General features: G+C 47.1%; 1 protein-coding gene across 1 annotated transcript; it reads right to left on the bottom strand.

Annotated features, from left to right (window-relative positions):
• Positions 1-1,300: 1,300 nt before the first annotated feature.
• Positions 1,301-23,692, bottom strand: HSPA9 (heat shock protein family A (Hsp70) member 9). Its single transcript, XM_080398566.1, has 17 exons — positions 23,287-23,692; positions 22,091-22,149; positions 20,620-20,707; positions 20,327-20,508; positions 19,708-19,832; positions 18,109-18,182; positions 17,918-18,024; positions 16,949-17,111; positions 16,184-16,276; positions 14,300-14,509; positions 11,661-11,888; positions 10,755-10,859; positions 9,589-9,706; positions 7,067-7,161; positions 4,744-4,836; positions 2,894-3,034; positions 1,301-2,083 (listed from the first exon to the last, which is right to left on the bottom strand). Exons 1-17 carry the CDS (start codon positions 23,371-23,373, stop codon positions 2,024-2,026), a joined length of 2,028 nt encoding a protein of 675 aa, XP_080254692.1. The 5' UTR covers positions 23,374-23,692; the 3' UTR covers positions 1,301-2,023.
• Between the last annotated feature and the right edge of the window lie 4,174 nt (positions 23,693-27,866).

Genomic DNA, 27,866 nt, shown 5'->3' with positions numbered 1-27,866 from the left:
CACACCCAGATGGCACAAACAGTTCTTGGGAGCAGCAGCTGCTGTGAACGTGCATGTCCTTAGCCACGCGTTCCTCAGAACTTCCAGGAACCACACTAGCCACAGCATCTCGGTACACCTCGGCCTGCCATTACCTGCCTGTGACAAATAAAGACCTGCCACTTAAAAAAAACCATAACCAACCAGGACACAAACCCACACACAACCAGTTTGTTCATGTCACTTGGCTGCTTGTGGAAGAACCAGCCAGATGAAAGCTGCACAGGCTGGCATACTGTTACACTACCCTCCCCATAACAACCAGAGTTCGGATCCTGAGATCCCACCAACGCTCCTGCTGAAAGAAAAGCACTAAAATTTGGGTTGGAAGCCCTCAGTCCACCTGAAGTAAGGCTGCTTAACACCCCAAGTTTCTGTTAAGACCCCCCTGCATGCCTGCCTACCCCACCGTGGCACACCAAGCATGCTCCAGGCTCCTAAGGCATTACCTCTTACCTGCTCCTACAGCTGCACCAGGCCCCTTCCTCATTTATTAAAATGAAAAATTTTGACTTTACACCCAGGTCAAAATGCTTCAAGCTTCCTCTCGCTGCACAGCTTGATCACCCTCTAAAGTTTCTTCCCGCCCCTCTGTCCGCTTCCCCAGTCTAGGCAGACGTACTCTGAAGTGCAAGCAGCTTGCCAGGACTGCTGGGGAGAGCTCCATGGCTGAAGCAGACGCTCTCGGTCCCTTCTATCCCTAACTTAAGGAAAAGTTGATGAACCAGGGCTTGTAGCCTCCCTAATAGCTTCTCCTATTTAGGAAACTGCCTAGGAAGAATCCTTTCCTCCCTCCTAAATTCCTGAGCCGTCAGGACAAAGCAGCCCTAGACTTTGCATTTTCTTTCCAGTCCATTACACAAAGAGTAACAGAAGGGAAAGAGGAGAAACAGATAAAATTTATCGTGGCAAGGAGAGTGCAGTTCCCTGGAAGACACGGTTGCTGGAAGCAGCAGCAGGCAACTGCTGCTCTGCATCTACAGCCTGTCTCAGAAGGCTGAGACCACACACAAAGTGCCTGAAGGTGAAGTCCCACCGCTACTGCGGATTGCAGCAGGACTTGCAGGTTGTGCGAGTGCAGCAGTGGTACTCCTAGAAGCGATGGACGCTGGTCTGACACCAGGTACCTTCTTTCTACATGTGACAAGCACAAATTCCAGAAAGCTGCTCTCACTACAGCTGGCTGGCCGTTTGCCCCCAGGAGCTCTCACAGGCCGTCAACATGCTCACGTTCTCCATCAAAGGCCAGGATACCAAGAACTCCATGTTAGACACTTTTCTGCTTTTATTTTAAAAAAATCCAGAATGGATCCAATAACAGTTTTATTATCAAGGAAATGTTTTACCATAAGCAGAGAACAGACACAGGATGGAGCAGAAGGCTCAGACAAGCAAAGTATTTAACTTCCACATAGCCTCTTTTGTAAGAAATAATGTTACAGCTAAATTTGAAGTAACCCCCCTCCTCCAGAACAAGGGTACTAACCTAGCCGCAGATCTGAATGCTCTCTAGCAATGTAACCAGCCTCATCACTGCTGCTCACAGGCTTTATTACCTTCTCGCAAGTACTCAGATCCACAAGGAGGGTCCATACAGGTGCTGCTCTCTCCCAGTTCCAGCAGGACTTCCATCTCCACCTCTTAAATTTAGTGACATGGTTTCCAAACTTTGACATCAGATTTAGTACACCATTGTGTCAAGTATCAGAAATAAATCATCAGAGAGTCCCCAGGTGCCTTGGTTGAATACCAGGGGGCCAAACACCTAACTTCATCTGGCATGAATTAACTTTCATCAAGTGGCAATTTATCTAGCAGACGCATCACTAAGTTTATACATTAAAGAATTTTATATATAGAATACTGCAAAAACACAGTAAGTCTGAATTCTGCCCACTGCTGCTCAGGAAGGTCCCTTCTCTCCCAAGCGTCAAGAAAAATCGATCTCTTCTTCATACTTTAGTCAAGGCAAGACAGAGACTTCTTATTGCTTCTCTTCCTTCTGATCCCCTGGACTTCCAGAACCCTCTCTTTCAGAGGCCATCTGCAAAAAAGTCGGCTTATTAATTGTATGTCCTAGACATTTTTTTCCTAGCTGGCTGCTTAGGTTGCTTCTAGACTGAAGAAACCCTTCCTTCAGTGAAAAGGGTAACTGTCCACTGGAGAATGGAAACCATCTTCATCTCTGCATGACTGCTACTAACAGGGAGGAAATTATCTTCCCATTATTTACGCTTTCCTTGTGGATGTAACGAGCTTACATTGCAGCACTGAACATTTTCAGTTCGACATCAGAAAAGTAGCTTTCCACAAACAGGACAGCTCAGCACCACCAAGGTCACCTGGGCAGCGTGTGCCACTTCCATCCTGAGACACCTCCCTGCACAGGACGTCTCTGCCAGGGCTTGAATGGGTGGGCCTTTCACTGGGAAGGAGTCCCAGTGGCAATGGCCTTACTACTGTAATTTCAGGCAGACTGAACAGGCAACCTGTTTAACAAGAATCCTTACAATAAATCCAGACGTCACTTCTTTAGGCACTCTACATACCTAGGGGAAAGCCCTGCCTGTGCTGCTCTTGATGCTCCTTACTAAGAAGTTCCAGCATTTTCCACGCAACACTGTACAGTAATGTAACATAGAGCTTGGGAGGTGGGCTACCTACAGTAGGATGGCCAAGATTTCAGGCCTTCAGCTCTGCCTTTCTACAGCTGCCCCATCAGCAAGTGTCACTCAGAAGGAGCTGCACTGAGACTCAGCGCTACCTCCGAGCACAGCTCTTACAGAACCGTCTGGTGTCCTGACTCACCCCTCCCCATCCAAGGGCTAGAAAACAGAAGCAACCATGAACCTACCTTCTTGTATGCCATTTCAAAGAGTTTCAGGGAAGCCTGCTGCAGGCTGGTTGCTGCCTGTCTGATGTTTTCTCCCGTTTCAGTATCTTTACGAGCCAGAAGTTCCCTCATTTTAGCAATTTCTTCCTTTAATTTGTTGCACTGCAGTAAGTCACAAAAAAATAAAAAAAAAGATTAAATCCTGCACTTTGTTCACAGAGAATGTCTTTTCTGTCATTTCACCCACCTATTTGCCACAGCAAAACCACCTTTCTTTTGCCAGAAGCCACGAAGTTAGATCTCAGACCAAGCCACATGGTCTGCAGGGACTAGGACTGTGTTCAGCTCCCAACGGGCACCTGTCCACTTCACTAAATGTGCCACAGTTGGCATTAATCTGTCCCCTTGTTTGCGTCTCTCAGAGGCGCCAAGGACAGAAAGCCCTGCAGAGCCTGAACAGGCTGCCAAGGATGAGAGCTGCTCTCCCTGGCACACCTCGCCAGTGAGTCCGTCACCCCAGGAGCCAGGGTGAAGGGAAAAGAAAGCTAGTTTTCATCTATAGTTAAGGCACTGTCAGAAAGCCAACAAGTAAGGCTGTTCACCACCCTGTTTAATCCCTTAGTGGCACGTGGGAGAAGGAGCAGAGAGGCAAACCAAAGCAATACGGTCTCATCCCAGCCCCTGTAGCCATCTGTCAAACCCTCCTCCCAGTCTGGCATTTCTCTGTCAGACTGGCACGCTGCTGGAGAGGCAGGCCTGGAGAAGCAAGGTTACTGGGGGACAGCTGTGCCGGCAGTGCTTGCTCAGCAGCGTTCGCAGTCAAAATGTGGGCAGTTCTCATTCAGACCCGCAGGAAGGGGAAAGCGATCAACGCCGCCCGTGTCAGGCCACCAGCCCCACTCAGACAGCACAGGGCTTCTTCCAAGCACTGCCACCCACTTCCCCTTGGTATTCCCCCCCACCCAAATGTTACAGGGAACAGTCCCTGCAGGTAACAGGGATTTAGGCTCTGTGCTCCTGCGAGAGAAAACTAGTGATCACAATCCCAAACACAGAGTCAGCCAGTATCCCAGAGAGGAGCTGGGCTGAAAAACAGCATTTAAACTGATCAAAGGCTACTTACCAGTAAACTATAATCTTGTTCCCTCAAACACCTCACAGAGCCCCTAAGAGCCCTCTGATTCTGCTTCCAAGAGTTTGCTGTCTTGAAGACTCTGTGCTCCATTTTAAACTTGGCTTTTGAAGTTCATAACGCAGAACTTAAACTGTCACTTAGAAGTAGTGTGAAAAGCACTCTTTTGATACCAAATATCCACTTCACTCCAAAGACAGAAGAAAAACTGGAGTTAAGTGGGTACAGTAATCTTCACTGTCTCCACGTTCTTGGGTTGCCGTGCATGTATTGCAGGGACTGCACAGCAGCTTTGCCTTTGTCCCTCTGCTAGTCCACTGGTGGGCACTGTTAGTAATCTCTGGATTCAAGCAAAACTCTTCTCTCAGACATGCCACAGTACAGTTCTTGTCAAATCACCACGAGCCCAAGCCAAGGACATAATTCATGCAGAAGCCTTTCGTTAAGGGCTTTGCAGGCTCTCAGATCTTCAATGACACTGAACTTGCACTCTGAAATAGGGTATTTGCTATTATCTAAACCATGTTCTTCTGTGTCCTCATATCCTCCTATCAGCCACACTCACCCACTCATCAAGTGCAAAAACTGTCAGTCAATGACTGCCATCTTTGCACAGTATGGAAATATACACGGAGTTGGTGCCACTGGTCAAAGCCAGTGTGAGTTAAGTGAAAATTTAAGCAATGATTCAGTAAGTAATCTTACCTCCTTTACTGTTACAGGATCAGAAACAACCTACCTCATCTGCTGGCAACTGATCCTTGAACTCCTCCATCTTCGACTCTGTGTCATGGATGATGCCTTCAGCCATGTTCACCGCTTCCACACGTTCCTAGGTAAGAGAGCTCATAAGGACCTACTGCACACATCACTGGCGATACAAGTTGTGTACATATGAGCTGACATTTCTTTCCTCAAACTGCCAAACTCTGCTCTGGTTCCCACCCAGGGTCCTTCTTACTGGCAAGGGGGCAAGAGGAAATGCAGGAAAACCATTTCTAGATGCATTCTGGCACCAGAAAGCCCAAACACGGAGTCTATGCAAGTCAGTCCTCACACTTTCACACTCAAACTCACTTCCCTGGAAGTAGAAGCAACCAATGCAGCATGACTGTTGGCACACTGAAAGAGCCAGCAACTGCAGACAGCACAGCACGCTCTGCTCCTCAGGAAGGCAACAGAGCTTTCAGCTCCTTCAGCAACAAGGGCCCTCAAGACAACTAAAATACTGGGTTGTTTTACTCACATCCCTGAATTACAAATGCTTGTAACATCTCAACAGTGGAAAAAAATCCCACTGTGCTAGGTAAGACATATCAGTTCCTTAAGTTACTGTTACCAAGACAGCCAACAGGGAACAAGGTAGGCTGTAAGTACAGAGCAGTCTTGCTGAGACTTAATTCAGTCCCAGTGTCAACATGAACTATTCCACCAGCAGCAGTCTCTGGTATATCCAACTCTCTCCATTTGAAAAAACTGTCTACCTGAACAAGGGTGTGGTAATATTCTCAGGAGACTAACCACTTCCAGTGGAAAGCAGATGAAAAATAATTTTGTTTCTACACTACATTTTCACTATTTGTGGGATGTCAAAGTTCACATGATGCCAAGTCCTGCAGAGTGGCAACTGTGCATTTGTGATATTTCCACAGCAGTAAAACCATGATCAGAAAGGTATAACAAGGGAATTTTGACAGTTACGGTTACACAAGTCCAGAGAAGTGATAGTTAAAATAACCTGATCACCTTCACCCGATGGGGTCACTGGACTGAGGTAAGTCCACTTCAGGATTACAGCAGGGAAGAACTTACTCGCCAATTTAAGATACAAAGTCAAAATAAGGCAACAGGAAAAAGTTTGCAGTGCAGCCTCTTCAAATGCTAGACCACCACCTACACTTCATGTCAATGCTGTGGTTACTTAAACAGCGAGACTTTCTGAAGTCCCACCTAAACTACATATGATAATAAACCAACACTTTGTGGCTTTAGAGGTTCTGAGGTAAGGCAATACTGCTTCACATGAATTTATTCCATGCATTTTCCACTTTAGTCCTCTTCTGATCCCTATACTACTGAGGGTGAGGATTTACAGTGCTGCTTGAACACCTGAGAGTGGTTTCTACACACTAGAACACAAGGTAAATCAGTTCATTGTGCCGGTTTCAGCAAATCACTAAACATATGCTGGTGCCATATCCCGGAGTAGCCCTGCACTGTCTGCTTAAAGAAAAAAAATAATCAATGCTCTATATTTAGTGGCGTAATTCATTAGTATTACCCTCATTAAACCAATTAGTTCCAACCATTAATCCTATGTATATTACAGGTTCAGTCACTCAGCCATGGCAAGTGTCATTCTTTCCTTGACAAAGTCAGTGAGGCTTTCAAACACCTCCTGATGGCGTCACCTGCACCGAGGGCAAACCCTGTGCTCTGATACAGCATTCAGGATGCCACAGTGAGACTTGAAGCACTACAGAAAGCAGCTTCCCACTTCTGAAAAAAGAAGGCCAAGGTGCAGCTTTGCTTGGCAGGTTCTATTAATTAAGCTTTAAAATAAACTCGGAGAAAGCAGCTTAAATATCTCCATACTGCCTCCACTTAAATGGAACATCACTTTGAGAGCCCAGCTGTAGTAGTCTGGCTTTAAATAAACAGCCAAGTAACAGGCATGTGGACAGGACAGAGCACTGATGGCAAAAGACATAACTAGAGCTGCAAAGCTGTTTGTTATGAGTTACAAGCAGGTGAATTTGCTTACTGCTGCCTCCACGTCCCAGAAATTCTTCAGGGAGCAATCAGAATGCCAGTTGCACAGAGTTAGTTATTCAACCCAAACCCAAGATCCAAATGCCTCTACATACACCTCCTTGCAACTCTGGAGTGTAAACTGAATATAAGAAAGCAAGCAGATATTCAGCTAATTGCACAAGCAAGCAGCTCAAGATTATATAGGCCAGAGCTACAGCTCCTCCAAAGGTGGGCACAGTTATTAGCACAGAACAGCGATAACCAGCAGGTACACTACTAGCTGGAAGATGCTGTAACGATCACATTACCTTCCTTCGTCTGTCTTCCTCTGCATATTTCTCTGCATTCTTCACCATGTTCTCAATTTCATCTTTGCTAAGGCCACCAGAAGACTGGATAACAACTGCATTAGAGAAGAAGCATTGATAAATAATGTGCTCTATCTTTGAGTATTATTTCTCAAACCCTCTCAATGGCAGGAGCCTTGCTCAGGACTCTGCACCTGTGAAGACCCTGCGGCCAGTACAAAGACAGCCAGTCTTTGAAGAGGCAGTGATGCTGCTGCAAGATAAAAGCCTGACATCTTAGATCTATGAACTCCCCAGCTCTGCCAGACACTTCCTGTCCACTGGTCTGCAAGTCACTTGACCTTTCTTCAGTTACTCCTCTTGAAAAGTGCACGTGCACACAAAGTCCCCAGACCAAAGGAATATTCAAGTTTTAAACCATAAAACTAAAAAACCCCCAAACAATCCAAACAAACCCAAAGCCAACAGGAAAAAAAAAAAAAAACTAAAAAAGAAAAAAAATCCAAACAGAAGGAATTGTTTTACCAGGGCACAGAGATTCCTTTCACTGTTGGAAAGAAGCCCGGGCTGGTAGGATAAGACAACTTTCCCCACCCAGCTCCTCACACTGCCCTTACAAAGTGAACATAGTGTGACTCCATGAGCATGCTCGTAAATGTGTCACACACACCCACCCCCCTTTTTTTTATCTTCCATTAGTGATAAAAAAAGTGAAAGAAGTATAGCCTGGACTTAATCCGATTTCTGCAGTAAAGCATAATTTCACTGTGAAACAGAGGTCCAACATCAAGGATACTGTAAAGTCCAAAAAAGGATATACTAAGATCCTTGCTAGAAGTAAGTTTTATATGTAATATTTGTCAATGGTACAAAACCCTGAACAGAAGACACACATACAGACACGTGTCCTTTGGGTGCAGGTGTGGGATGAGCAGTTCAGCTTTATAATTAGGTAGGTATACAGATGGGCAGCTAAAAATTTCTGGTTGTCTATTATCAGGAACCACTCAGAGGGTGAAGGCTGCCACACATAGAAAATCTACCAGGAAATCAAAGTTAACAAGCAGCACGGTTTTGATAAATTTCTGCCAAAAGCCAAGCAACATGATTATGAAGAGTGTATATATATATATTCAAGTTGCCAATAAAAAGTTAACAATATTTTCATAACTGGAGCATGTATTTGATTGCTCAAGTAGCTGCCTCCAAGAAACAACCAAAGGGCAGCATAGAGGCTTCCCAGTTAGAGGCACAAGAGAGATCTGTTTTGTATCAGGGGAATCTACAAATGCTTCAAATTAATCGTCTGAGCCCACAACAGAGCTTTAGAAAATGTCAACCATGTTGTTAATTACCCCAAAACACCAGGCCTAACATTTCATTGCACTACAGAGAAAAAAACACTGACAGCTTGAAGTCCCCCAAGCCTCCTGCTATTTAGAGACGTTTCCAGCCTAAATGGATGAAAATGAACAAAGGTGGCTCTGCAAAATACCTGCTGCTTCAAAATACTTGAATTCCAAGACCTTTCTAACAGAGCACTTAGAAAGAAAACAGAGTCTCAGCAGAGGGCCGATCTGTTTGGCTGTACGTGACATGCCTTGGATTCAACAGAAATCTCCCTAATTCAATGTCTCCCTTAAAAGCTGACACCTTCATGCAGGCAGCCTCAGACAGCAATCTTTTAAAGTGTTAGCAGAGGGCACTCCCAAAGGAACAGCATGCCCACAAAAACACAGCTCAAGAACAACTCCTACAAGGTGCTGGATTCCCACTCCCCTGATTTCTGTCCCTTCAGGGTAACATGGGGCAGAATGTCACTGCTCCAAGCTCCTTAGTGACACAGAACACCCCTGTAAAGCAGCAGGAGCACTGCTCCACAGACACCAGTATGCCCAACACTTCTCTGGGGACAGAGGCACAGCCAAGACATACAGGAAACCCCAGGAAACAGTTGCACTCTGCTAAAATATTGCTATAGCAATCACAGCAGATGGCAAAACCAAGAAAGGACTGTCATACAGTGCAAAATGACTTGGAACATGGTAAACCTTTGCCAGTAAGGACTTTCTTGCCCTTGGCATAGGCAGATGCTTCATCTATGCCTAACGGGCAAGGAGAGGGCATCCGTTGGTGGCGGTCTCTGTCAGCAGGCTAACAGAGAGGGCAGCTGCTGAGTGCTGTGTGTTTACAGAAGCTTTACTTCCTTAAAATAAACCTACAGGTCAGTTGTCTCCTTTTCCCTACTTCATTTTTCAGTAACCTTTTGCCCTGCTTTCCAGAGGCATTTAGGCTAAGATTACTTCAACTGCATGTTACGCTGGCAACAGATTATTTGTGTCATCCTTACCCTTAATCGAGTAACGTGCTGCACAGTCCTCACCCTGGACTGTGGGATGCTCAAGACAGCACTCCATTACCTTCGGAGTCACTTAGTGTTACCCCCAGCCCAACACATGTGGGGCCCATCCCTGCTCCACACCTTTCCTCCTCGATCCTAGGCAACGCCCCAGAGCACTTACTTTGCTGTTCGCGTCCGGTGCCTTTATCCTTGGCTGACACGTGAACGATACCATTAGCATCGATGTCAAAAGTGACCTCAATCTGGGGCACTCCACGCGGTGCTGGGGGAATCCCAACCTGAGAACGAGAAGTGCTTTGCCATCAGCTCCCACGTGGACATAAACTCAAGGTGTGAGGCTCTGCTGTTGCCATGTTATCTTAGTGATCTGTCAGTTGAATCAACTATTAACTAACCCTCAGAGCAGAATCCTCTAAAGACCTGTTGGCGTCATGTGGTTAATCAGTAGCACCTTGACAGATTTTAACAGGACACAGATTTCTACCCTAAACAAATCAACAGAAACCATGAGACAGTCCCCAAGTTTGGTTTCAAGGTGACATGGGTTCTGAGTTATTGCTAAAGAAGTCCCTCTTGCACGGACGTGGCAGGATGCTTTCTTTCCTCAGTTCATGACGTAACTAAACTCCAGTGACTACCTCAGAGGCAAACGTTTTTTAAGAGTGACAGGCAGTACAGCTTCCTTCTGAAATACAAAAGAAAGGCAAAGCCCTTCCTTTCTGTGGGGCTCCTCCTACCAACAGGAGGTTTGGACAGTTATAACAGGGCCAAACTTTGCCAACACTGACCAAACCAATTCTGCACAGAGAGCTGGTTAGGCAGCTGTTCTCTGTTCTCCTTTAAGCAGGGGCGTTCCACAAGCACTCACAGAAAACCAGTACTGGGCTAGAAATGGGTTACCCTAGGGACTGCAGGTATCATGGAGCCTACTCCAAGTGTCATCTTTGCAAGACCAAAGGAAAAGCCAGCATTCAGGTCATCTGCTGCAAAGGCCTAGTACTACAGAAATCTTTTTAACTCTTTGCGCCCAGGAGTGCACCCTTTTAGGTAACCAGGCTCTAAAGCCATAGTAGCCCCTGTGCCACATAGGGCCACTTAGAAACTAAGCTCTGTGTTAAATGCTAGTTGCGCCCCTGCCACTGAAAGGCTGTCCCAGAATAAGGCTGTGCCTTTAGAGACTCCTTTTTTACTACAAATAGGGTCAAATGTCTTCTGTAAGATGACTCCCCCTTCAACGCTGCTTTCAGGGGTCAACTGAAATGGAGAAGGCTTTGACCTTCTCAAAGAAGGTCAAGTCTAAGGTCATGAATACTGTAGCAGACGTACCAATGTGAATTGGCCAAGAAGTTTGTTGTCACTAGCCATCTCTCTCTCTCCCTGGCATACTTTAATCTCCACTTGTGTTTGCCCATCAGCAGCTGTAGAAAACACCTGTGGAAAAGGAACAAAGTTACTGTATCACTAGGAAGTTGCAACACATGAACTGATGCAGTTACAAGCCCACTAAACAACAAGGAAAGGAATAACTGAAGAGGTAAAGAATCATTAAAACTTGTTGATCCCCCGGTTCCTCTGACAAAAGACTGAGGCTCTAAGACTAGCCAACAGCCAAGCTCACTGGCATCTTGTCCTGTATGCACATGAGCTCACAAAAAGTGGTAATGCCATGCCAGCAGCAGGCTCCAGTGGCAGCCAGCCACATAACCAAAACTTTTCCTCCTGAAGCAGCAGGGCTCCTGCCCCAGCCCCACACCCCAGACAGAACAAGTGTTATCAGTAAGAGCACACACTAGCAGACCCAGACAACGCACAGTGAAAGAAAGGATCACACCCAAGTCTACTAGGGCTCTACAGCTCAGGAAAAAAACCCATAAATTATTCCTTCCAAGGCATGGAGACCAAGAAAGGTGGTCTCAAACAAGCATGGTGCTCAGTTACAGAAGGTCTCCACATAATTCTTCAGAATGATGTGTTGACAGTTAACATCACAGCACACACTTGCACTGCAATCCTGATGAAGCCACAAACATTCTGGGGTATCCTGGCACACATTAACTCAACTCACCTCCCCCCTTGGGCATGCTAATAATCAATAGAGATACTCGGTGGCTGACACGCTGCATCTCCTTGCCAGATGAGGAGGAGACAAAACTATCTACTGGGATGCTTTGGGTAGCCCTCACTGGGTGTTTGAGACCACCAAAGACCCACCCATCCAGAGTCAATTTGTACCTGGCTCTTCTTAGTTGGTATGGTAGTATTCCTGTTGATGAGCTTCGTGAAGACACCTCCCAGTGTCTCAATCCCCAAGGAGAGGGGAGTTACATCCAGCAGCAGCACATCAGTAACATCACCAGCTAACACGCCACCTTGAATTGCTGCACCAATAGCAACTGCTTCATCAGGATTAACTGCTTTGCTAGGAGCACGGCCAAACAAATCCTGTACAGTCTGCTGCACCTGAATGGAGAGAAAGCACAGCTCATATGCAGAGTGAACCATTAACACCCAGTGCTGTGGCCAAAAGAACATGCCAGCCTTGGCTAGAGGTATGCTCCTGCTGCCGTGTAACCCTGTGGCATGACAGAAGTACCAACTGAAGTTTTGACGGCTCCTTAACTTCCTATCTTCCACGGACCCTATTAAATGCATTCGGTCTAGATATCCCTTTCTCTGGAGACTTTCTTGCAGCCAAGTTTGCCAGCTGCAAGTCAGCATCAGTCCTTTCACTGTATTCAGCCCAGCTGTATTCAGAAGGGATCACTCATGCTTATCAAGCAGGAGTCAAGCACTGCTCCCCAGGAGCCTGCACAAGCCAACGCTGGGCAGAACACAGCTGTCCAGGACAGCACAGCTATGGAGGCAGAGCACAAAAAATCCAGAGCAGGACAGTTCACCTTGTTCATGTGTTATAAGGCAGGGGTGGGGACTGTATCAAGTACAGTCTTTTCAAACTCTTTACTTAATGGGCTGTTTCACCTGAGAAATAGATTTGCCATCTCAGCAGACAGTCTGAGCCGCTTTACTCAGCTTCTCACCGCTCTGGCCTTTCGGAAGGATGTGCTCGTGATTGCAACAGATTTGCTGCTGAAATACCCAGACGAGAATGCAGTAAGGTATCTGCAGGAAGCAAAGCTCAGCAGTTCACTCCTCTGCCTCACAAGAGAAGGGTGTGGGACTTGGTTCCCAGTCACAGCTTTCCTCCTGAGTACACCTGTTAGGCACGCAGCAGCACAGGTGAGCATGTGCCTGGAAAACTGCTGTAAGCAAATGTCCAACTCCTCTGCACTTCAGCCAAGAGACATCTGCCGGGAGCATTCATTACAGAGGAAGACACTTTATGTATGAACACATAATTAAGTGCAAGTCTTTCCCTGTGGAGGCATATTTTACAATACAAAAGAAGCATTACTTCTAACCAGCCAGTGTACATTTCCTGGAGCACTGGCCATGTGAGTGCTCAAAAAAAAGGCACCTTCCCTCCTAGCAGGGTGAACCAAACACAGTACATGAGAGAAGGTTCTATGCTTTGTGCAACATAGCGGCACTGATCTGAGCCAAAGCTGTAACTAAAGGCATTCAGGAAAGCATTCTGTAAGCTCAAAGCCACAGATGTGGGGGCTTATAAATAGGAAGTAAAAAAAGTAACAATTAAAAAATAAACTCAATATTTAAGTACTGCCTTGCACTCCCAAAGAATGCATTATGTTTCAATAATGGCTTCCCCACTTCTAGAAGTGTTCCCCATCACTTATACGTAGCTAACCACAGCATTATTCCTTTATCCAGCTGGAACAGCAGGGAGGTTGGGAAGGTATAGCACAGCTAATCCATTTGAGCTCCGGCCAGAGCAGCACCTTCTGTTTGTCTTGTTGCTCTGATCTCCCTGCCTGGGGGATGTTCTGCACACACTAGTATCACCTCCAGCCACCAGGCTCATTTAACACAGCAAGGAAAAGGACCCCACGACCAAACCTCAAAGCAATCCCAAGTAGGATCACGTACACACCTACTATCCTACAACGGACCTGCAAATCACAAATCTTAGCAGCAAACCAATGGTCCAAGTGTGACTGATCCCTATGGAATGAGATTTTGATGATCTCCGTAAGAAAAGGACAAGCTGTACTCTTGAAGACAGCTGTGTACATACATGTTCAGCTCTGCCTTCAGGGGACCTAAGCAGTAGTATGCACTGCTATGAACAAGAACAGTAAATTGCCAGCAGACAGCGCCTTACCTGCAAGACTGTGCATGTCAGCAGAGCAAGCTTCCAAGTTACCTGTTGGTGCTTATCACCACAGAATACAAGGGCCAGGTATTAGGTAATGAGCGTTTGGAACAGCCCATTAAATATGCTTGACAACACCCAGCCCCAAACAGGTAGTCAAATTACCAGCAGATAACAGAGCCATTCCGCTTGTGCACTTTTTTCGGAGCTAGCTATGATTGCTCTACAGAGGTGAAGAAATCCACTGGAAGGCCCAGATTACTGATAGATTCTTGCCATTCAAGGGTACCTTTATCACAAACTGAAGTTCACAACAAGAGAAAACACTGTGTATCTGAACAATGCCGCTTATGTTCAGTCCACACCAGAAAACATGATTTTATGTTGAATTTTCAACTCTTGATACCTCCCACTTCTCTTTGTAAAGTGCCACTCAGCTACAGCCCCCAGATCCAAGCTGAGCTAATTAAACAGGATGAGAAAGCCCCTTGCCACTGCTTTCACATGACTACTTAGCATTTCTGCTCCTGGCAACTTTCAGCTGTTGGAGCTCTGAAGTTACCAGACTCCCAACTTTCCTGTTGCAGACCACACTGAGTAGCTCTGCCAGCTTTGCCTGTAACAGGGACTTATCTCATACCTTCGGCATTCTGGTCATGCCACCGACGAGGATGACTTCACCAATGTCACTCTTGCTGACCTCAGCATCCTGCATGGCTTTCTGGCATGGTGCTACTGTCCTTTTGATCAGATCAGCCACAATGCCCTCAAACTGAGAGCGACTCAGCTTCATGTTCAAGTGCTTTGGTCCAGAGGCATCCATAGTAAGGTATGGCAAGTTAATATCAGTCTGCAGCACAAACAGACACAGAATAAAAAACAGGAATGGAAAATAAGACAGCTACATACAGGTTTTAGATCAAGTTATAGATTCTTTTCTGCCTGTACCAAAGCATTACATGCCTGTTCACTCTGCAGCCCCGTCTTTAATTGCAGCAGGCACACTTTTGTTTGACATTTCAGACAAGGACAGGAAAATTATTTTGTTACATATTCCATTGTTACAACTGTTAAGTTCCAATTTTAATACTGTGTTATTTTGAGATCTTTTATGAATAAAAGAAACAATTTAATTTCTATCACAGCCACGAGGTAAGAACTGAAACATTAGAAGTGACCACCTTAATCCTCTTCCCTTACGCCAACACAGAAGAAAGCCTATCTTCAAAGTTCTGCAAGATTTTGCCAAACGACTAACATTTCATAGAAGGTAAACTACTTGAAGGAAATAACTCAGGACCATTTTCCAAATGTGAACAATTCATGCTCAAAAAATCCACTGCCAAAGTTCATCAGTGCCAGGGACCATAAACCCCACTTTTCATGGCTATTTGTGAATGATCTTACAAGTTTACATGTTGTATTTTTACAGTGAATCTTGCACTAAACCATCTTGTTCAAGCACTGAGTCATGCTGACATCAAAAGACACTACAAATCAAAGCAATTAAAAACATTAATGCTTTAAGATCTAGAGATTAAGTTTACACAACAAGAGCTAAACCTGTGTTACTGACTAGAGGTGTGCGTTCACTTTATTAATAGCATGGTCAAAAATACCAGGGGAAAACAGGGCCAAAAGCAAGTTGTTTTCCATTCACTACTAAAGAGTTAAGGAATTCAGTTTTTCCTGGTATGAACAGACTGCATTTGCCAACTCTTGAGCTAGTAAAACAGAGCCTGCTATGTCTCTGGCAGAACTATGAATCCATTGTGACTTGCTAAACTCCTTGCTATGAGCTCCCTACTGGCCAACAAAAAGACCACCATCAAAAAAAAAAGTTTATTCAGAGCCTAGAAATTGGCAGAGTCCCCATTTCAATTACTATATAATTGACCCTAATTTCACTTCGGCAAGACTATTACACCCCCAACTTGCTGCTTCTCCAGCTCCTTATTCAGTAGTGAATAAAGGACAGGCTTGAACACATTAATATACAAAGAGGATGCAAAAAAGAGTATATGTTTCCCATTGCCTAGACAATGCTTCTATAGGCAAGTAAGTACAGGTTCTTTATAGAAATTATTTCTTACTGGACAAATTAGCTGTTTCAGGAATGAGTAGCAGCAAGGTTTTAGAACTGCCTGCACAAAACTGCAAGTGCTTCCAGTAACCCAGCAGTACTAGCTGCAGCTAAATTCCATGATGCCCGCTGTACTTCTGAAATACATTTAAGTTGGCAACAAGTTCACAATCCCTGCAAGATCAGAAAACATGGTGCCAGAAGAAAAGCAAAGCCCAGCACCCGCTAACATTCTCAGCTTCCAACAACTAAACATGCTCCTTAACAGTCTACTCTGCTAAAGGACTTTCTGTTAAAGTGATGCCATTTGGTTACTCAGAAGCTTGTTCTGCCACCCCAAGGAAAAAAGCAGCAGTTTCATAGAGCTTTGTAAATAATAATAATGCAAAACTCACGTGTATCAAAATGTTTTACTGGACTGCTTTGAACCCAGCCACCTACCTGTACAGACGACGAAAGCTCACACTTTGCTTTTTCTGAAGCTTCTCTCACCCGCTGAAGGGCCATGTTGTCTTTAGTCAGGTCAACACCCATCTAAGTGATAAACAATATGGGTTAACACTCAGCGTTTGCACAGGAGTCACGGGGAGCTTTTCTTCACCGCAGTTCACCCTCCTACCACCCCTGACTGTAAAGATGTTTGTAGAAATACAGCCTGACATGTGCACTTCTGCTGATCTCTCTCACTTCTGGCAAATGTATTTAGCATTTCAAAAACATCTGCTAGCCCTCTCTGCTCTGGAAGTGATTATACAGTAAGTTACAGATAAAGCTTGGAAAAGGTGCTGTATCACAGAATATAAAGGCAGGACTGATTTAGCAAAGGAGTTAGAATGACAATGTAGTTTCCAACAGTCTTAACTGTGTATTCTAAGAATCTATGCTGACATATTCAACTGAACCACAGATTTTTATTGTTAAAGCAAGCAGACTATGTATAGGATAATCCTTCTACACTAGACGGAAAAAAAAAAAAAAGGTAGAAGCCCAGCTATTTTATGTCTTCCAGGAGAATATTCTACCTCAAGAAAACAAGCATAAGAACTGGAAGCCTGGCTAACAGGTGTCTAACACACTTAAATTTCAACTGTGTCATAGTTTACAAACCAAGTCCTAATAGTTTAGGAAAAATACATTCTTCTAGAGAAATTAAGCAAGGCTGAAAAACAGCGTAACACAAGATTGAGTTCTGATGAGATACCTTACCTCTCTCTTGAACTCTTTAACAATATACTGTAGCAAAGCTTGATCAAAATCTTCTCCACCCAAGAAAGTGTCACCATTAGTGGACTTCACCTCAAAGACTCCCTTCTGGATTTCCAAAATGGAAATATCAAAAGTGCCACCACCCAAATCATAGACTGCAATACTGCAAGAACAGATGCAGAAAACATTAGTTTCTAGACAAAGTTGTGTGGCTCAAAAAAAAAAATCACTGTCCTCAGGAGGTAAGTGTGCAGAATTCATGTTGCTGTCCACAAAAGTTGTAAGTCTCTCTAAAGACAGCAGTCAACAAATTACACAGTATACACATTCCTCGAGCACTCCGAAGTCCATGTAGAAGTCTCCGAAAGATGTGCTGCACAACATTTAACCTTGCCTGCTATTTCAGAGAGGGCAGTTCCTCCTTCTTCAAGGAAACACACTCCCATCCACTGACAAGGACAGGGACACCAGAATCATTACGAAACATGTTTTTCAAGATGTGAGGCTTTCACAGCACTATAATGTACATCAGAAATACAAACTCTGTAACAAAATACCTGCACCTATATAACCACCCTTGACAGTGACAGAAGGCTGAATGCAGTCAGGGAAAATGGAAGGTGTGGCCAAGAGGCACCAAACCTCAGCGGACCTCTTCAGCACCAACGGTGACATCCTCTCGCCCCGTTACCCTTAGCCACACATATCACTGCTACCAGTGGGTAAGATAATTGCCACTCCACTTTCATAATTAAGTTGTAGCTGCAAGTTATGAACTCACCATCTTTAACAAGCATGTCTGGCATAAAACAGAGGTGACACTACACAGCACTGACTCACAGCTGTGAGTCTACTTTGTGGCAGAATTCCAACCAATGATTTAAAAAACAGAAAGCAAGAGAGACATTTACAAAGCAAATTGCAGCATGCTTATTTAAGAGAGGGTATGTGTTATGAACAGGCACTTACACTTTGTCTTCAGACTTGTCCAGACCATAGGCAAGTGCAGCTGCTGTTGGTTCATTAATCACCCTCAAAACATTCAAGCCAGCGATCTGCCCAGCATCCTTTGTAGCCTGAGGAAAGAAAGAGGAATGCTGACTACTGCAAGAAACTAAATGCAATTTATAAGCCCGAAAATTTTACAGCTTGGTGAATACCTGTCTCTGGGAATCATTGAAGTAAGCAGGGACTGTGATCACAGCATTCTTCGCTGAATGTCCCAGGTAATTTTCTGGAGGAAAAAGGAGACAAAACACAAAGTTGTCCTTATAAGATACAAATGCCACAAAATTACTATGTAGTTTGAAGTATTTTTCCTGAACTAAAAACAGAAGATAGGCTTGCTGCCCAAGAACCTGCTGCTTTCCGGAAAGATGCAGAGGGAGCTGTGCAGAAAACATGTAATTCCATATAACATGGGATAGTCTGTAGACTCTGACAGAACAGCAAAGCACCTCCACAATTCAATCAGTGACTGGATGCTGCTAGTGAGTGAGAATTCATCTGAGAGCTTGTCTTTTTAGTGCGTGAGACTGAAGCTGTTTTCCATTTCTTTGTAGTATTCAACATCTGATGCACTTAAAACTTACTCATTTTCATCCCGTTTAGTCTGCTGTCAGTAACAGTTATGTGGTACAAATAATGGACATATACTAACTTTATAAGAATTTGAGACAGCAAGTCAGGAAAAAAGTATGTATTGCACCCTAATTTAAAGTCATAAGCTTCCCTCAAAAAACCAAGAAGGATGTCATCAAATAGACCCAGACTTGCTAAAAACTAGGAACGTGCATGATGCAGTGAGACTGCATACAGAATTTATGCCTATGCATTAGTCCTGCCCAGACTTTACACACTGCATTACTCTGCGTTGTCTGCAAAGCCAGATCATTCCATAGTTGAATTCATCCAGGCCAAAGCCAACAGACCTATAGGAAACAAACCCCTGCTTTGCAGAAAGTCAGATTCATCACATGATGCTCATGTACCACATACTTGTATTTTACTCTTTAGTGTACCTTTTAGCAAGTATCCAGGATCTATCACTGGGAAATAAAAAAATACATTTTGATGGAAGCTTCAGTCCTGCCCTCCAAGCACTTACCACTGGACGCACATTTACCAAATGAGGCTGCAGAAGGCAGCTACTGACTATTATCTCCACATATTATATTCAGTAAACCCAGAAACCATGTTAGGAATTGAAAAGGAGAAAAAAAATATTCTCCAGGCCAATGGATGTTTTCCCCTGGTGAAGGTTTAAAGGCAGCACTGGCTCAGAAGCTATTCACTCAGCCCCACAATCAGGTCCCTTGAACACCTTTCTTGCTACATAAATAGCAGCTGAATTCAAAGCAAAGCCACTGAAACCCCTGGCTGCCACAGCCTGTGCTCAGCCACAGGCAGGGCGGCACAAGGCCTGCAGCTTACAAGGAAAAGGAGCTCCCCCTTCTGAGCAAGTCTGCATCCAGTTCAATTAAAACTGATTATCAACTCAATCAGTATTCAATTTTGGTAAGAGTGTGTTTTAAGTAAAGCACTAACGTCTTGCCAAAGACCCAAAATCGAGGTAGGCACTGATCTTCCTTGAAGCTTTGTAACAGCCCCCATCACTGCACCCTTCCGTGATCTGGCCTGCTGTACAAGGATTCCCGTACCAAAAAGGCACCTTTATGGCTGCAGCACTTCCATTTACCAAGGCCCAGCACCAAGGCCACACCTGCGTGTGCAGACGGCAAAGACCCAACTGTACCAACCTGCAGTTTCCTTCATCTTCATTAGTACAAAGGCACCGATCTGGCTTGGAGAATAGAGTTTCCCATGAGCCTCTACCCAGGCGTCACCATTGGAAGCACGGACAATTTTAAATGGAACATTCTTACTAAAAAACAGAAGAATTCCACACTCAATTTCACATACTCCCCCTACAATTACTATCAGCAGATGAACATGTGCATATTCTAAACACAGAATAGTGAACCTGCCAGCAGCAGCCTCAGATCCCGAGACTCCCAAAAGTACCAATAAACTATTGATGCTGCTTTACATCAGCTCCATCATTTAGTCCCAAGTCCTAGATATGATCATACAGCTTTGATTGCAAATACCCTCAAGAAAGAGAAGTCTTCACTGACCACTCCGCACAGCGTCAGCAAGGCTTTTTTTTTCTTCCTTTCTGAAAACCTTAAAATCAGCAACTAACACAGCAAAATACAGCTTGACCCTCACAATATAAGCAGTGAAACTTTGAGACATGGGGGCATAACTACTTTACCCAGAAGAAAGCTATGTTTTAAGACAGAACAGGTCATGTTATACAGCATTATATTTTACACATTTCTGCTAGTAGCCGAATTGCTCTCCACCCTCACTTACATATCCTTCTTCACTTCAGAGTCATCAAAGCGCCGCCCGATGAGACGCTTGGTAGCGTAAAAGGTGTTGTGTGGGTTAGTTACCGCCTGCCGCTTTGCTGGCATTCCAACCAAGCGCTCGCCATCGGCTGTAAATGCAACAACTGAAGGTGTTGTCCTGGCACCTTCAGAGTTCTCCAGCACCTATATAAAAAATGTTAATAGGGTGCCATCAAAAAAGATTGCCTCTGAGAACACTAATTTGGACATTCAACTTCTAACGTAACCACAAGCTGGTATTCACTTTTTACTTACTTTTGCTTGCTTTCCTTCCATAACTGCCACGCAGGAGTTTGTTGTACCCAAATCAATTCCAATAACAGCACCTTTAATTGCTTCTGAGCTGGAGGGCATATTATGGGGAAAACATTAGTACTAAAGGAAAGTAACCAGATAGTAAAAAACCCCACCACTTTCTACCCTGAAGACAAGCCAAAGTTATTTACTTCAACATCTAGTGAAAAATCGACATTGTATTTTGACCCAAGGTGTTCTCTGTTACACAAGAACTGAATCTTGTGCCTCTGTTTTCAATCAGATTGCTCATAGGTATATCCTTGCTTGTTTAAATAAACATATAAAATATTATTATTCACAAGAGTAATCTTTACCACATATGTCAAAATCTTTAGGGATGTTGAGAAAACAAACTTGTAACTAATTCTGTCCCTACACAGACAGGACTTGTTTTGGGTTACTTTTGATGTTTGAACTCATTTGAAAACATCCAGCTGGAGTTAAGAATGCTAATAATAAATTGTATTGGTTTTTTTATCATTGTTTAGCATGAAGAGAAAAATGCACAAAGACAACAAAATACTCAACCAATGCAGGTTCTCTGAGCCACAGCAAAAAATAACCACCTTTCTGATCCTGAGGAGCAACAAATTAAATTAAGTCTGAAAGATGGGGGTGCTTCTTACACAAGACAAATCTGACCCTCCTACTCCTTTCTAGGAAGAGCATATTACCCCTTGCAAGGCTAGAGAGAATTCTTTAATCATAATTTTGCCTTATAAACAAAGCTATGTGCTTGGATGAAGGTGGAGCAGCACCACATTTATTACCAGGATGTCACCTTCTCACTCCCCAAGATGCTAAGTCACTCTAATTCCAGTTCAAATAACAAAGCAGTGATCTTGAAAATGTGTAACTGCTCAGCTTCTCTGTACTAACCAGAACCAGGCAGTTTTCCTAACACAAACAGATTTCCCATTCCGTGTCCTGAATCAGCATCAGCCACAAAACATCTGACAGAGTTACACAACTAACTGATACTCTCTTCCCATTAACTTGCAACAAGAAAAACAACTGATTAAAATGCATCAGCTGTTTGAAATATATTTTAACTGTAGTGAAACAGAGCCATGTATCATGCTTGTTTCATGCTAGTGTAAAACAACTTGTTCCATCAATGTTTGGGTATTTTTTTGTTTGTTTGTTTTCTCAGGGCTGCTTTTTTAACCAAACAAATGTCAACAATTCACATTCTGAATGCTGGTGGTGGTGGGAGAAGGGAGGAAGAACAGTTCTTAAAGTTCCCCTGGAAAAAAAACAAGAGATAAAGAACTAGCCTTAGAAAAGTTATACACAAAGATTCTAGTCTAATCTTGCTGGTTTTGCTCCATTCTTCCATCTCCGACTCAAATAACCAGTACTGTTATCAGGAGAAGAATAAATATAAATATCAAATGACCAAACATGAAAAAAACAAGGAAATACTTACGCATATTTTCTGCTGGATGCTGCTCTGAGAACATTTTGACTGAGGCCATTCCAGAATGTCTATAAAATAAATATATTCTAATGAAAATTCAGTTTTAAATAGTAAGTGATCTTTAAGCTGCGACTTTCAAAGGAAGACAACTTCTGAAGCGACAGGGTCATACTGCAATGTTTTATTTTTAATAACTGAAGTGCAAATTCAGGAAGAAACTGAGAAAGATTTGGACTGCCACAAAAAACCCAGTTACTACAAATATCCATCAGGCAGAACCCCAACCTGTATTACCAGAACTGAGCTATTTGCCTCAGACTAAATAGTCAATGGCTATCCTACCAGGTAAAAGACATTTCAGTAAATTAACTCTGAACCTTCAGCTTTCAAAGAACAGCAGGAGATAAACATTAACCCCATTTCTCAAAGCTTTATGTGTGGTCAGCAACAAATAATCCACTACGTCCCTTGAAGAATCTGCAATGGAGATTTTGCAGCAACTCTTCTAAGCTTTCTGCAGTGGCCACAACCTTGTGCGTGCAAAATCAGGATCTTTGAGAACTCCAAAAGCATTATCCATGTTTCTGTTTTACGAATGAGTTTTTAACAAAACATCTTAACACAGACAGAACCACAACAAGACACGAGTATTTCGCTGATTCTTCCAAGACGCTTGGCCTAGCCACACTCCATGAGCAGGTAAGGGTGCAAAGGCCTGGCCAGAGCAGGCCAACAGAGACTGCTCTGCCGTGTGCCGATGACCACCACCAGCACCGATTTGGTCTCTGTGCATGCTCATAAATTGCCTTCACGTGCCTTCCCCAGCCTGACCTCCGCTATCGTTTTCACACGGAGGCTCAGGAACTAAACAATTTTACTACATGCTTCCCTGAAAACAGACCCAGGCATACGGCACACGTCCCCGCTGTGCCACCCCCTCCTCACCCACGGGGTGCTGCTGCGCCCTGCACCGCCATTAAACACTTTCTTAATAGCTACTCGGTACCTGGGACAGCCCAACGGGCCCGGGCTCGTCCCCGCCGCAGCGAGAACTCGCAGGTTGACAGTGCCCCCCCCCCATCCCCATAGCCCCCTCTTCGCCTCCCCGGTGTCCCCACGGCCTCCTCCCCGGGCATAACCGACGGGCCTCCCCCGTCCCCTCAGGGCCGCGGCCCCGCTGGGCCTTGCCCCGGCCCCTCACGCACCTGCGCCAGCCCGGGGGGGGCGGCGGCGGGGGCGCCCCGCGGCAGGAGCAGAGGGAGGCGGGCGGCGGCGCGGCGGGCGCTGAGCATGGCGGCGGCGGGCCGGGCCGGCGGGCAGAGCAGGGGGAGCGTGGGGCCGCGGCTCTTCTGGAAACCTCCACCCACGTGGGCCGCGGGGGGGGAGGGCAGATCGCGCCGCAGGACCCCCGCCGCGGACCGCCCCGCCGATCGCCCGGTCCTGCCGCTCGATTTCGGCGCTCCGCTCAGCTACCGGCACGGGGACACGGCTGCACGCTGCCTTTCGAAGGCGGCGAGAGAGCTCGCTGCGGCGGCCGGCGGGGAGAGGGGCGAGACGCGGGCGCCCGAAAGGCGCGGGACAGCCCGGCGCGGCACGGGGCAGCCCGGGGCCTGCGGCAGCCGCGCACTCAAGGTCGGACAGGATAAAGCGCAGGGCGATTGCCGCGGCTTGCGTCAGCGCTGCGGCGCGCGTGCGCTCCGGGGGGCGGCAGGGGCGGGGCGGCAGGGGCGGGGCAAGCGGGGCGGCAGGGGCGGGGCAAGCAGGGCGCCGCAAGCGGGGCGCCGGGCCTGGCCCTTCGGCTGAGGCGCACCCAGGGCCCTTCCCCTGCAGGCGGTGGTGAGCGCCGCTCCCGGGCGGGGCAAGGCGCAGCCGTGAGCAGGGCTGTACCGGGGCGGTACTAACAGGCCTCTGGCTGCCTGCGCCCTCGGCTCTTCGCCCCTCACGGCAGTTTCATGCCGTTCCCCACAGGCACGACCTGCTACGCGCCGCCAGACACTAAACCCGCGGGGCCCAGCGCCGGTGCGGCACTAACACGCCGAGGCGCTGCCTGTGCCCGGGGCTCCGGGGCTGCCCGTGGAGCTGGTCACTTCGCCCGGCACCAGCTGCCCGAGGCCGCCCACGGGCCGCGGCTGCTCTTCCCACGGCCCCACGGGGTCCGGGGCCTGCCCGGGGGTGGGATGGTCCGGGGCCTGCCGGGCGCGGGTCCGGGGCCAGGCAGGGCAGGGCACGACTCCACCTGCTTGTGGCCACCTGAGAAGGTCCATTTTGCAGGACCAGGACCCGTGGCTGGGGCCCAGTGCCCACCAGCCGGTACAGCCGAGCCATGGTTAGCGCACACCCCTGCTAACCCCCCCGCCAGGGCCAGGCCCTGCGCCGTCCCCAAGGCTGCCTTCATCCCGCGGGCATCGCTGCTTGTGTAAATGCGGAGCCCTGGGGTGCCCACCCCGACCCGGCAGCAAGGCAGGAGGGGGACGCACAAGTGCCACCCTCCCCTGTCGCCAGAAAGGGGCAGCAGCCAGCCGTGCTAGCGCTGCTTTCCGGCTGCTCCTGTGAATCACCAGCCCGGGAGAATGACAGCTTCATTCACAGGGCTGACAAGTCCCGGCTACGGGCAGGGCTGCGATTAAACCACTGACGCGTTCGGAAGTGGCTCTCGGGGAGCCCTGCGTTCCCCGCGCCGCCCCGCTGTCCCCCGTCTCAGGCGGGGAGGCCAGGCTGCCCGGAACCGCAGCAGCAGGCCCTTCACCCTGCGCCGCCGCACCGGCTGCTCCAACAAAGCAACAGGCAAGTGCTTCAGCAGTTTCTGCTTCCAGCAGAGACCGAGGAAATCCTCCTGCTCTGAAGGTCAAAACATCCCCCTCTGGCTGCTTCTAAGGAGCCAGATGTGACCTGCAGCAGCCCTGGGCACAGCACCTGGGCTCTGGCTGACTGCGGGTGTCAGAGCACAGCGGAACACAGGCAGCGAGGGCCCTCAGAACCCCCGGGTGCAAGGCCAGCAGACAAGTTCAGTCCCCGCTCCCAAAAGGTGAGGTGCTCACCATCTGCTCACTAAGAGCCACGGCTTTGGGATTCAACTTACAGTTAGTTGTTCCCCTCAAGTGCACCACTTGCAATGCCCTTTGTACCTACTGCAGCTTTCCTCCCTGCTCCTACGCACATTGATCCGTCAGAAGCTATCTGCCTCACGTTCTGTTCCCCTCTGCTCCCTAAATTGTGCTATGTAGCCAGCTGTGCTGGTGAAATGCATGGCCGTAGCCCTTGGTGCTCGGGCAGTGAGCTGGCAGGCAGTGAGCTGGCATACTGAGCAACCCCTGAAAGAGATCCAGAGCTTCCAGCTCACTGGCTTCAAGTGACCTGGAGGATGCATTGCATCAGGCAGGATCAGCTCCTGAGCCTGTACTTCCCTGCCCTCGAGCCTTCCTAGGGAAAGGGGAAAAACTGTGAGGGGCTGGTAGCGGGGGGACTGCAGGGCAAGGTGATACAATTCATCTCGGACAATCCGCAGTGAGGACCAGGCAGCAGCTGCCTGCAACAGTGACACAGAAACAGTGTGAAGGAGCTGCCCTTTGGGGACCCAATTAGTTTCCTTCCTGTTAACTGTTGCCAGACGTGAGGCTGCTTTGAAGCACTGCAGAGGCTGGTTTTGCAGTGAGGCAGCCCTTTGGCAGCTGCAAATGCAGGGCTCCACGTGGATGTCCTGTCCCTACTCCCACAGGGATCAGCAGCAGAGCATTCGCTTGACTCCCGTAGGAGAAGATCAGGGGTAACTCCTTTCCTACAAAGCTTCAAGCCGCTTGGCTGCATTTGTCAGCTCCGTAGGCATCCGTCTCAGAAGGACATCACTGTAAATGGGAAAAACGCAAGAAGTTACACACAGTTTTCAGTGGAAGCAGCATATCAGAGGCATCTGCCAGTGCTGAGGCAGGCTGAGGCTGCCGGCAGCATGACAAGAGCTTTGGGGAGCTCTGTGTTAGCTTCTCCACCTTCATTATTTCCCACTGGCAGGGATCTAAGGGCAGTCCTGCTCTCTGGCTCCTAGATGCCTTGGAGTTACCCTGAGCGATGATGGCATGACTTTAGGTGACCCGGTGTGAAAAGGCTCATTGAGGCAGCTGCCAAAACAGCTGCACTTCAGTCACTTTACTGCTCACCGAAATGGAGTCTAGTAGAAAAAGCAGTGATGGATCAAACACAGCGTAGCATCAGTCTGCACCCTGAGTCAGGGTGAATCACAAACCAAGCCCCATCACGCTTGGTGTGTGGGTGAGGAAAGTTGTATTTGGATTTGGGGTTATCCCCAAACGCTTAGTGAAGGGTTGGCCAGGGGAAAGGCAGGCTGCAGCATACAGGAGTAATGAAAAGAGGGCAGCAGGGCAAAAATAAACCCTCCCATTTGCACGGGGCCGGGGCGGGGGGGGGGGGGGGGAAGGGATGCAGGCGTTTGGCTTGGGTATTTAGTAGTTCATATGTACCACTGTTGCAGTGAACTGCCAGCCAGGTGCTTGGCTAGGTAATCATCTCAGGGGGGATTGTAGCAGGAACATGAAGGTTTGAGGTGGGCATTCAACAGAGCTGGCTGACAGCATCCTTCCAGGTGTCCCCAATTTCACCCCCATGATTCCAGTGGGGCCAGCAACAAGCACCAGCCTGTAAAGCATCATGAAATAAATCAGAAGGCAACACAGAAACAATAAACCAGCCACAGGACAGTTGTGAAGGCTGCCTGAGAGTCTGCCAGAAGCTTATCAGACCTTCTTCCTACAGTGCATGTAGCAGAGACCTGTCACTCAGCCGAGGATGCAGGCAACCAGAGGGAGCAGCAAAGCACATCTCACCCCTACACAATTGCAGCTGCTGTAATAAGGATCTGAGGTGCCTCCAGGAACCATAATAATGAGGGCAATTAGCGTATTATAAATGAAAACTTCCAAATGCTGTACTCTGCAGATTTTTTTTACCCTGATCTGAAGCAGCTGAGGTACAAAGGGAGAGTCATTTTGGGAAGGATGCTGCAGCTCTGAAGGCTGGTCTCAGCTCTGCCAAGAGGACACACGGGCTTGAAGGTCACCTGTAGCCAAGCCGTGCCATGGTGGGAAGGCTGACAGGATCAGCCAGCTGCCCTCACAGCCAGGGGAAGCCCCTGGGGACCCGTCTGTGAGGGGTTCATGCTCTATGTGCATTGACACAAGTCTCTCCTCTGCCCTTTGCTGAGCAGGGCTGGATTCATCCTCTCACCCTGGCTCACAGTGGGGTTTTCCAGTACACACCGGTCCTCTGCTCTGGCCTGATGTCTTGGAATAGGCTCATCTTCTCTCCCATATACCCTGCAGCATCCCCGCTTGAGACCCAAATGTGCTTCCCCATTTCTGCTTCCCTCATTTCTCCCTTAATTAAATGGCTTTGGAAGGATCGCTCCCCTGCAGCACACATGCCTCTCCCTCACTGCTAGCTTCCTGTCTCCCCAGCCTCTCTGCTCTTTTTGCTCTCTAGTATTTGCAGAGTCACCAAATTTACAGCCCGTGGAAACTTAAGTGGTCTGTACTCCCTCCTCCAGGCCATTATGAGGGTGTGTTTCCACACTATTTCCTCCAAGCCAGTTCCTTGCAGCACCAATTGCCCACTGTCCTTTTACCCATGATAGTTTAACCTGCTCTCTGGATTTGTACCCACCAGCCGAGAACCATCGCTTTCCATTCCCAATGCAGCTCGGAGGATGCAAAACTCCCCAGCCAGCACCTAAGTCCCAAGGCAACATCTTTGTCTTTCGATAAAGAATACAGGTTGT

This window comes from Falco punctatus (assembly GCF_963210335.1).
Source record: "Falco punctatus genome assembly, chromosome: 8".
Lineage (NCBI taxonomy): Eukaryota > Metazoa > Chordata > Aves > Falconiformes > Falconidae > Falco > Falco punctatus.
This window is presented reverse-complemented; position numbering and strand designations above follow the sequence as displayed.